Source organism: Fukomys damarensis, unplaced genomic scaffold (genome assembly GCF_012274545.1).
Source record: "Fukomys damarensis isolate Sample0158 unplaced genomic scaffold, DMR_v1.0_HiC HiC_scaffold_16, whole genome shotgun sequence".
NCBI classification, from domain to species: Eukaryota; Metazoa; Chordata; class Mammalia; order Rodentia; family Bathyergidae; genus Fukomys; species Fukomys damarensis.
This window is the reverse complement of record NW_022900928.1, coordinates 83,484,125-83,495,781: the sequence shown is the minus strand read 5'-3', so window position 1 is coordinate 83,495,781 and position 11,657 is coordinate 83,484,125. Positions and strand designations below refer to the sequence as shown.

Below are 11,657 nucleotides of genomic sequence, written 5' to 3'. Positions count from 1 at the left end.
TTATATTATATTTTGTTGTTCTTTTTTTTTGAGACAGAGTCTTACTATTAGTTCATTAGTTCATGCTGGCCTTGAACTCACTGTATAGTGAGTGCTAGGATTTCAATGGTATGTATATGTTCTGTTTCTTAAATTGATTTTCATTGTTTTATAAGTTATTTAAAATTAATGCATCTTGAATATTTTTCTGAGTAGTCATGTTTCATTATAATGATCAATCAATGCCTAAATTAGTATTCAGTGATGTAGATATTTTAGTTATCTTGACATGTCATGTTTTTACATGCCAGGCAAGTGCTTTACCACTGAGCTATACCTCCAGCCCATGTCCAATATTTTTGGACACATAGGTTGCTTCTAATTTTTCTTTCATGGTCCTGAGGAGACCTCTTTCCCATCCAGAGGCATGGAAGTGCTTGTGTGCCTTATTCTAGGTCTTTGGAGTTTTTTTAATACAGACTTAATTGTGGCAAACTTAAGTTTGGCCAAAGCCACCTGTTTTCTTTAGGAAAGCTCTGCTGGTGGAGATAAGTACTTGGACTGGAGGTAGAGAGAATGAGGGAAGGAGACACAGCCCCCCGACCCCGAGGGGTACAGGATGCAAGGATGAGGTGGTGAGGACTGATTCCAGAGATCCCGTGGGAAAGCTTGAAACAGGTTGACAGAGCTCCCAGAACTGGGTCACAAACCGAAATCCTGATACCATTATAACCCCTTATACATCTTGTGGTGGATGCCACCCATCACTGAGCAGCTGCAGTGTTTTTGGGTTCTGGGGTAGATGAATGATGACACCCCATTTCAAGATTGCCCATTTGTGTGGAACTGGTTGAGAAAGAGTGGCATAACGCATCATTGCAAGAGATGGGGCAGCCTTAGGCTTGGTGTTCACCAAAGAGATTGCCCTCCTACAGAGTGATGGTTAGTCTTACAGCAGGAGACTCCAGACTGGGGAGCTCAGGTAGGCTGCAGAATGAAGTGCTATAGAGTTACAAGGGGTCTGAATTGCTTTGCTAAGTTCAGGAGTCAGCTTCCTGTTCCTATAATGAAATACTGAGATAATTGACTGATAAAGAGAAAAGAGCCAAAGCGGTATAATTCCAACTGTTTGGGAGGATGGGGCAGGAGGGTCACAAGTTTGAGTACAGTCTGGACAACTTAGGAACCACTGTCTTAAAAAATATAAAGGGCTGGGGTGTGGCTCAGTGGTAGGTACCCCTGGGTTCTGTCTCCAGTACTGGGAAAGAGAATAAAGATTTCCTTTGACTCTCAGTTTTGGATGATCCAGTGTATGACCATTGTCTCAGTTCTTTCAGGCCTGTAGTGAGGCACCATGTCATGGTTGAGCACATGGTAGAACTTCCGACTCATATCACAAGCCTAGGGTCAGAGAGAGGTCCCCTTTCAGAGCTTGCTGCAGTGGTGTGAGGACCTCCCACAAAGCCCTACCTCCCAAAGACCACAGCTCCTCTCATGGTGCCATCCTGTGGGCCAAGTCCCAGCCCTGGGCCCTAGGAGACAGTCATTATCCAAACTGTCATACTGCTATCTCTACAGCCAGGGCTATCAAGCTTCCTTAGTAGAGCAGGGGGATTGAGGAAGGAGTCGGACAGCAGGAGAGTAGAGCTAAGGAAGACAGAAAACTGCCATTCTGAAATCTTGCCTGCTTCCTCATCATTGTGTTTGTGCTTGTGTGAGTTCTCATGCATTGTATTGCCTGTCCCACAGCTGCAGTATGGCGACAGCAAAGAGAACCCTCTCAAGTACTGGCTCTATAAAGAAGGGGAGAGAAGACACAGGAAGAAACATCGAGAAAAAAACAGCACCAGGGAAAAAAGAGAAAAGTATTCCAAAGAGAAGAATAGCTTGTTCTCTGATAAAGAAGGGGAAGAAAGACATCGAGAGATACGACATAAAGAAGGCTTTCATGTCGATGAGAGGCACCGAAGCAGTGCAGAGAGAAAAGAGAGGTCATCGAAGGAAGAATACAGGAAAAGGGAGCCCGAGGTATCATGTTGATGCTTTATTGATTTAACAGCCACTCCTTGATCATCTCATTGGAAAGTGCACAGTGTAGATGTAGCCAGGGTAACAGAAAGACTCATACCTGGTGGCAGCATTGAGGTGCAAGTGACACACGTCTATACTGTGTAGTCAGTAGAGGGAGTTGGTGGTCTTTTAATGAATAGAACTCAGCTCCTTTGGTTATATTATGAATGTACCTTTGGTTTTGTTTGCTTGCTTTATTGGTGCCCATACTGGGGATTGGACCCCTTCAAGGGCATACCCTCAGCCCTTTTTATTTTTTGTTTTAAGATAGGGTCTTTTTAAATTGCCAAGTTGCCCAGGCTGGGCTCGAACTTGTGATTCTCTTGCCTCTGCCTCTGAGATTATAGGCATGCATCTCCATGCCTAACTTGTGAATAATATACTTCTAACAGAGATTTGGAAATATATCATAAAATTTTGAAATTTAACATTTAAAATGAAGCTTAAAAAAGTTCGTCTTATTATATAGTTTAGTCTGAACTTGAACTCACTGTGTAGCCAGGCTGGCCCCAAACTCATGGTGATACCCCTGCTTCAGCTTCTTGAGCACTGGGATTATAGACATGCACCAACATCCTCTGTGGAAGCTGATATTTAAAAGTAGAAATTAAGCAAATAACTTATGAAATAATGACTTTCTGCCAGGGTTGATAGTATAAGTTTACAAAAACACAAACAAAACAAATAAAAATATAAATCTGTTGGATTGCAAAGGATCTAATGTATGTGACTTTGTCTCTATAATATTTTCTTGGACTCAACTTGATATCTTTTGTTCTCACATAGGTACTCCTTGCTGCTGTATTTTTATTTACTCTACAGATAATGTGGTTTTATCAGTCTGTTTCTTTTTTTTTTGTACCGGGGATTGAACTCGGGTCCTTGAGCTTGCAAGGCAGGCCACCCAACCGCTGAGCTAAATCCCCAGCCCTATCAACCTGTTTCTTGATGGTGCTTTCTTAAAGAGGAATCAGTCTTCCCAGGATGGTGGGGGTGCCAGGGGATCCAAACCTTCAGGGAGGACATAGTCTTGGCCCAAGCCAGGCTTAGGGTCCAGAGTGCCTATGAAGGTGTCATGTGTTTATGGTTTCCATGAGAATGGCCTGTGGCAGGGAAGGGCTACTGCCCTTGGCACTGTCATGGTTGTAAATCAGAGTCCCACAGCGACATGACCCTTGTTCTCCTCACAGCTCTGCTGGCCCCCTCTCTTACCTAACAGATCATAGCCCTTCTTTTAGGTCAGAACAGTCATGTTTCTCAGCAGTTATAAGGCATTACCATGTTTTTATTTTTTGGTGGGTGGGACACTGGGGATTGAACTCAGGGCCTTGCTCATGCTGGGCAAGTGCTCTACTACTGAGCCACATCCCCAGCTGTTGCAGGCTGAGGCAGAATGATCACTGTGAATTTGAGGCCTGGTGTGTTAGTTACTTTTTTCTCATTGCTGAGACAAAATACTGGATACCCAAAGTTGAAGGGGAAAAGGTCTATTTGGTTCATAGAGGTTTCAGTCCATAATCGGCTGGCTCCAAGATAGGTGTCAGAGGGGCATTAGTTCATAGCAGTGGAAGAAGCATAAACAAGAGATCTGGGAAATGTGGGAGGGGCATCACAGAGGAGAAACTTTCGTATTCAGACTACTGGGGATTAGGGTGGTATCAAACCAGTCACTCATGTGTAGTGTTTTACTAATCACATTCCCTTAATCCTAGCATCACACATTCTAGATTCAACCACCTCAGAAAAAGCCCCACTTACAACTGCATGAGGTTTTAGGGGGACATCAAGACACAAACCATAACACTTGGGCTACATAGTGGGTTGAAGGCCAGCCTGAATGATGTAGTGAGACCCTGTTTCAAAACAAAGAAACAAAAATCAAAATTAAGAATTTTTGGGCCAGGGATTTAGCTCAGTGGCACCATACCTGCCTCACAACCACAAGGTCCTGAGTTTGATCCCTGGTACCACAAAAAAAAAAAAAAAAAAAAAAAAAAAAAATTAAGAATTTTAAGCACTTAATGTTCACCCTGAGCATCACTCAGACAGCACATTTGTTATGTACTGACTCCCAAGCATTGCTCAGGCAGGTGTCATTTCAACCAGCTGATTCTTTTATTGAATACATTTAATAAAATTGTTTTCATATTTCCTGTTATATTATCTTATAAAAATTAATAAAAACATATGTAATTTTTAGTCACTCTGTATTTAAATAATTGTATGTAGTTAAGAAATTGCTGGGCATACAGCTCAGTGTAAAGATCCTGGGTTCAGTCCCGAGGTACCCCAGGCCCTAATGAATGCAGTGAAGCTGTCTGTGCTTCTCATGGAGCAGGCAAGGTTTGTGTCCTCATGGGTCATTGCCCCTCAGGCCACAGGCTAGCACATACTCTGTGTCTCCACCTGTGTGTGCTCATTTGTAATCTCATAGCTTTACAATTCACTTGATTCAAGAAAAGACCATTTATATATTTTTCTGTAGGTGCACATGGTTCTGTGGAGTAGCTATATTTTGTATTTGAAAATTCATAATTTTAAGAAATGTGAGGAACTTGTCAGATCTATCAGTAAAATAACATGTTGCTTATGTGAAAAAATGAGTGATTATAATACTGAGGTAATTTATAATCATCATTTACAATATTTCATTCAGTTTACTCATATTAGTTACTAATTTACTATAAATAAGTAGTAAATAATTATTAAAACTATACTTGTATGGTATTTTAAAATTTGAGCCCATGTCTGTTTTATATAGTTTATTAATTATACTTAATTTGTATAACATACAACTTAGTGGTTATGCAATTCTTTTTCTCTTTTATAGAGTGGTGAACACAGAAACCAAGGTGCACACTTGAGAAGAGATGGTACTGGCAGCCAGTAAGGAAAACACATTCTATTGACCATTAAGGCGAACACAGTTCTCACAAAATGCTTTACAAATGAGCTTTTCTTGGGGATTTAGCTCAGTAGCACTGCATCTGCCCGCAAGCCTCGCAAGCACAAAAAAAAAAAAAAAAAAAAAAAAAGAGCTTTTCTTATTAGGCCTAATTATAGCCAATAAATGGAAATAAATTATAGTTATACTTCAATTTTTCTGGATTTAACCCCTCTAAATTATCCTTTTTTTTTTAAATACCAGGGATTGAATTCAGGTCCTTGTGCTTGCAAGGCAGGCGGTAGAAACACTGAGCTAAATCCCCAGCATCCTTTAAGTATACTAGTAGAGATTGAAAACTTCCTGTCTTAGTTACTTTTTAGTTGCTGGGGCAAAATATCTGACACTCAGAAGTTAAAGGAAGAAAGGTTTATTTTAGCTCACAGTTTGTAGAAGCTTCAGTCCATGATCAGCTGGTTCTAAGGTAGTACAGTATGGCAGAGGGGCTTCATAGAGAAGAAACAGTCCATGACAGGTAGGTAGGAAGCAGCAGTGCCTTCCTTCTTTCCCTTTGTATTCCATCCAGGCTACAAGCCTATTGGTTGGTGTCACCCACAGCCAGGAAGGGTCTTCCCTTTTTAGTAAATCCATCACCCACATTCAAAACTACGCTAAACCAGTCAGTGGACTAATCCAGTATCACACACCCATGATCCACTATCACATACTCATGACCCAGTTACTTCCAAAAGCCACACTTAGGAGCACATAAGCTTTTGGGGGGAAATCTAGGTATAAGCTCTATCACTTGTTATAAATTATTTTAAACATTTGCTCATGTGAATTTAGAGACCCAGGATGCACTTTGGAGAGAATAATTCATTAGACTGTCTCTTCCTCTTTGTAAAGCTTCAGCAGCTGCAGTGAGTTCACACCCTCCTGTAGGTGCCAGCAAATGTGAGGTGCCCACAAACCTCCACTGTCCAGCATTTGCAGGTTGTGAACTCCAGAGAAAGAACTCGAAGCCTCACATAGCTTTCGGCACAGTGGAAACAGGTGCTACCAACCTGGGCTGGATTTCACATCTGCCTTTCAGTTGTGACATTAAGTGGCCTCTCAGTAAAATAATGATGCCAACACTTATTTTTAAAGATTACATAGTAAATGCTGCCTGCCTCACAAGCGCAAGGCCCTGACTTCAATCCCCAGTACAAACAAACAAACAAAAAGATTACATATTAAAGTTGTGTATAAATTCATTTTTCATATAAGCCCAAGAGTTTATTTTAGTTCTGCAGTGCTGGGGATAGAAGCCAAGTTCACTACTACTGAGTCACATCCCCGGCCCAAGCCCTATAGTTTAGTTTGTTATGACACCTGTATTTTATAATTGCTATTCACACTTTAGGGAAATTCACATTAAAGGTCTTTCCCAAATGTTTACCAGTATGAACAAAGCCAAGGCTTATATCTAGGGAGCCAATTTCTAGATTGTAAGCTGCAAACCTGCTAATATGAACAGACAGCTTTGCTTTTTTTGTATCTGGTGACAAGTGTGTTTCACTGGAGTGCTATGAATGTAAGTTGTAAAAATTGAGAATCAGGGCCAGGGATTTAGCTCAGTGGTTCTGCTGCTTGCCTTGCAAGTAAAAGGTCCTGAGTTCAATCCCTGGTTTAAAAAAAATTGATAATCAATTTGAAATATGAAAATCTTTATTTGTGTCCCAACTAATATATAAAATATGATTAAAGATAGAAAATACTGGGCTGGGGATTTAGCTCAGTGGTTCTGCCACCTGCCTTACAAGCACAAGGACCCGAGTTCGATCTCCAGTACCCCCCCAAAAAAGAAAATACTTTAGCATAAATATTTATTTTGGAAATGTGAATATCTTATATTAAATATAAAATAGTATTCAGGATTAACTAAAATTAGAAAATTTTTAGAATCCTTAAAGAATATAGATTTGTACACAGAAAGGTTTGTGAAAACACATATGTTCTTCTTTCTTTGAATTAATTAACCTTTTATTAAGTGTATATTTATAGTACATGATGGTTACAGTCATCATGGGGAGTTGGAATATGTTCTTTTTTTCTACTAAAGATACTTTCTGTCTTGAATTACTGCTAAGTAAAAATACTTCAGCATTCACAGTTGTATGAAAACATGATTTTCTAGCCTACAGCAGTTCTTTTTTTTTCTTCCTGATACTGGGGATCAAACTCAGGACCTTGGGCTTTCAAAGCAGATGGCAGAACTACTGAACTAAATCCTCAGTCCCAGTAATTCTTCATCATAGCAAAATACTGATAAGAGCCTTGATGTTTTATTTTTTGAAAATTAAATTTTAATTTTGATCACATTTGCTTTCCAGGCATGCAGAGAACTTAGTACGAAGTAATGGGAAAGGTAAAGATTCAAGAAGGAAGGTAAGGCAACATGCTCTGGGACCAGGCTGACTACTTGCTATACCTAAGAGTGGCCATGTGCCTGTGCCTGGTCTTTTGACAGCAGAGCCTGGGACCAGCATTTGCCAGTGGCTCATTTGATTGGGGATACCCAGAGGCACACTAGAGACTCACTTAAGATTAGGAGACTCAAATGGATTGGAAATAAAAAGATAGCAAAGATGCAACCATAAGGGGGCTGGAGTGGTTGTCCTAACATCAAATGAGTTAGAGGCAGGAAGTGTTGCTAGAGACAGACATCCCATAATGACCAAATAGCACAGCAGAAAATGTAGCACTTTAAATGAATATGTACCCAACAAGAGATCCAACATACTAGAAGAAAAATTGACAGAATTAAAGGGAAAAATAGGCAATTCACAATAATAGACTTTAGCATCCCGTTTAAACTGTGGATAGAATACCTTTTTTTTTGCTAACAGCAGTTTGTACAAGTTAGATGAAAAGGACAAATTCCTAGACATAAATTACCAAAACTCCTTCAGGAAAAAACAGTTTGAATAGACCTATAATGAGCAAAGAAATCATGTTAGTGCTAAAAATCTTCCCACCAAGAAGCTGAGAAGGCTCCTGTGGCACACTCTGCCAAACACTCTATGTTGTACTAATGTGACTTGCAGTCCCTCTCCTCTCTTCACACACCTGCTTTCATGTTTAAACACCTTAAGTTGGAGTCGTACTGTGTGCTGCTCTCTTCACTTAGTATATCAGCATTTCTCCATGGTCTCCATTTTTAAAATACCATTTCATAATTATAAGAACAATCTTCAGAATGATTATTTAATAACTATGAAATAGTATGCTGTGGAGTTATGATTAACCTCAAACTATTTTTCTAGGTTTTGGTTTTGTTACTACCAAATGTGGCACGCATACTTTGCCTTCTTTTCAGAATTTTTTTTTGGTACCAGGGACTGAACTCTGGACCTTGCACTTGTGAGGCAGGTGGTGGCATCACTGAGCTAAACCTCCAGCCCTAATTTGGCTTTTTTAAAATTAATTTTGAAGAATAATTTCTCTTTATGTGATTTTGTATTGGAACTCCTGACCTTGTAGCAATTTTGTGCTGTATTTCTGCATGTCTTGTGTCCTGTGTATCTGCACAGAGCAGGTGGTTGCACAGAAGTGGGTTGGGAAGCCTATGCTTCATTCACCTGGTGTGGGGCAGGAAGGTCGACTCCTTCTCTATAGCCACACCCTCACCTCAGAAAGTGACCTGTTTTCGGGCCAGGGATTTAGCTTAGTGACACTGTGCCCTGCCTTACAAGAGCAAGGTCCCAGTACAAAAAAAAAAAAAAAATGAGACCTGTTATTTCTTTTGCTATAATCTTTTATGATCATATATCCATATATATATTTGGGAATTAGTTTGTTTTATGCACAAACTATACAGTGTTGCTTTCCCACTTCATTGTGGACATCTCTCAATTTCAGATAATCCAGATCTGCCTTATTTTTCTTGTGGGTAAATTTTTTGAAGTAGAATTGTGGAATTATTGGATGAAGGGATATAATTTTTTTTTCCTATTTTCATGTCTCCCAATTTTTTCTGTAAGCTTTAGACTGGAATTATTTACTAGAATTATAATGTGAGCCACATTCATAATTTAAACTATTCCAGATGTTACACTAATAAAGTAAAAAGCATGACATTAATTTTAATAACGTTTATAATCTAAATATAAAACAGTATCCTTTAAATATATAATCCATATTAAAATTATCTAGATATTTTAATACTTTTTTCCCAGAAGAGTGAAATACATTTCTCCCAAGACAGCATCTGGGGGGAACTTTGGTCTCTAGCTGTTTGTGGTCAGGTTGTGATTAGGTCCTGTATTTTATAGCATCAGCATAGAATTTATCTTGTTTGGTTGGTTAGCACATGTGGAGAGTATACTCTATGCCTTGGTATTTTTTGGGTCTGTGGAGAATTCTGCTTTCCTCATGAAGTGTACACTGTGCTGCCATCAGTTTATACCTCTAAGAGTTTTGGGTAGTGATTCCTCAGTATCAGACCTTCCCAGTGCCAGTGACAACAGTAGGTGCTGCTTCCCAGCACTTTATGTGCGTTATTTTATCCAGTCCTCTCACTGGCACTATGAAGTAGGCACAGTGATTTTCATTTTCCAAAGAAGATAGCCAAGGCACAGAGAGGTTTAGTCACTTGCCCTGAGTCACACAGTTCCCAGTAACAGAGTGAGGCCCCAAACCCTGAATTTCACAGCCTGTACTCCTAATGTTGAGGGACAGCACCTTAGGGGAGGAGAGGGGATGGCTCCTGTGGTCCTGGGGTCTCCCTCATGCTTGGGCTGACTACGGCTGTCCTCTGTCTTCCAGCACAGCCGTGAGGAGGGCCAGGTTTCAGGGAAGTCAGCTCTGAGGCAGAATGCTGAAGAAGCTGTGGTAAGGAGCACCTGCTTGTCTTTTCACTTGTTTGCAGTCCCACAGCCTTTGCCTTATTTGTGGTTTTACTGATAATATTATTCCTTTTAGATGGCAGAACAGATATGCAGGGGTAGATGAAACTTTAACATAAATTTTGCACCTATTTGAATATCCTCTTTGTGTTGAAGCTGCACCTGGTTGTGGGTGGGAGGAAGTGTGGATCTGGGTACAGACTTGAAGGTGTAACCCATGTTTTCCCAAAAGTAAGACCTAATCAGATCAGAAACTTCAGCTATGATTATAGCTGGTCATTACCTGTGTGGTGGCCAGTGTCATGCAGAAGACTATACCTCACTGTTTTCTCACTCAGTCGCTGCTCTGTAATGGCAGATAAGGCAAGAATAGTTTTATTGGAGATTACACTTTTGATCTCTAGTTAGGTCTTATTTTCGAAGACACAGGAGATGGGTGCCAGGCCTCTGCTGTGCTAGGAGGTTCCTGTGGTACAGAAAGCCTTCTCAGCTCTGAGTGGCATCTGAATTCAGGGAAGGTAGGTGATTTGAGGAGGCTAAATAGAGTAATTGCAAGCCACACACTTCAGGCTGTTGATGGTGAGTAGATAATAATTTTCAGAAATCTGTGTGAAACCAGTGAGAGAAGGAAACAGGTATCCTCCTCTGTGAGGAGAAAGTTGATCCTGGGTGTCTGCAGCACCTTGTTGGAGATGTGAGGTTTGCGGCAGAGGTGGCCATCTCTGCGGTGGTGCATTTCCAAGGTGCCATAGAGTTGGAATCATGCATTGTGAACCTTTCACTTGGCAGTAAATGGGTCAAGTTCCTCATGCTCTTGTGCTGAATATATTCTGTTGTCTGGGTACCCCACCTCCTGAAGGACCCTTGATTGGTTGCTTTGAATTTGGGCATTGTAAATAAAGCTGCTGTTAACATCTATGTGCAGGTGTTTGTGTGGACATAAATATTCTCTCCTTTAAGTGAAAACCAAGGAGCACACTTGCTGGATTGTTTGGTAGAAGTATGTTTAATTCTGTAAGGAGCTGCTAGATTGTCTTCCAAAGTGGCTGTGCTGTTTTGTATTCTCCCTACAGTGAGTATAAGCCCTACTGCCCCGTATCCTCTCCAGCACCTGGTGTGGTCAGCATCTTGTGTTTTAGTTGTCTTAGTAGATGCATCCTGATAGTGTGTTGTTTTAACTTGCATTTCCTTATGATAGGTGATCTAAAGCATCTTTTCTTGTGCTTAACCTCTTATCTTTGATCTTATTTGTTGAGAGGTATGTTAATATTATTGGCCCATTTTTTAATTAAGCTGTTTATTTTCTTTTTTCTCTTTCTTTCTTTTTTTTTGGGTACCAGGGATCGAACTGGGGTCCTTGCACTTGCAAGGCAGGTGGTGGAATCTCTGAGCTAAATCCCCGGCCTAAGCTGTTTATTTTCTTTGAATTTTGAGAGTTATTTGTAATGTTTGGTTAACCATCTTTCATCAGACATATCTTTCACAAATGTTTTCTTCCAGCCTGTGGCTCATCTCTTTGTCTTGACAATGTCTTCCATAGAGCAGATTTTTTTTTTAATTGAGTTTATTGGTACAATCTAGGTATACAATACAGTTACATTCATCATTGGGATTCTGTACCTTTACATAATAGGTCTTGATTCTCATTTTTTCCCCTTGTCCCTGCCCTCCCTTCACCCCCTCCTCCCCTCCCCATTTACAAACACTTTATTTCCATTTTTTCAGTTTCTCATATTTTTTTCCTCTCCCTTATTACCTTTCCCCCACCCTTCCCACTTTCCCTACACCTTTAGCCCTTTACTTCCTATTTCACATTATTAATTATCTCATTA

The 11,657-nt window shown here is 40.3% G+C and overlaps 1 protein-coding gene across 3 annotated transcripts in view; it reads left to right on the top strand.

Moving 5' to 3' along the window:
* Wdr60 (WD repeat domain 60) overlaps positions 1-11,657 on the top strand; it is a 65,959-nt gene that overhangs the window by 10,373 nt on the left and 43,929 nt on the right. For 2 of the 3 annotated variants that reach the window (XM_010641722.2, XM_010641712.2), the window contains 4 exons: positions 1,729-2,007; positions 4,880-4,935; positions 7,312-7,366; positions 9,746-9,811. In XM_010641722.2, coding sequence (XP_010640024.1) covers positions 1,729-2,007; positions 4,880-4,935; positions 7,312-7,366; positions 9,746-9,811 — 456 coding nt within the window. Of the gene's footprint in view, positions 1-1,728; positions 2,008-4,879; positions 4,936-7,311; positions 7,367-9,745; positions 9,812-11,657 lie in introns of those variants that run through there. The other variant, XM_033764439.1, reaches the window with a different exon arrangement.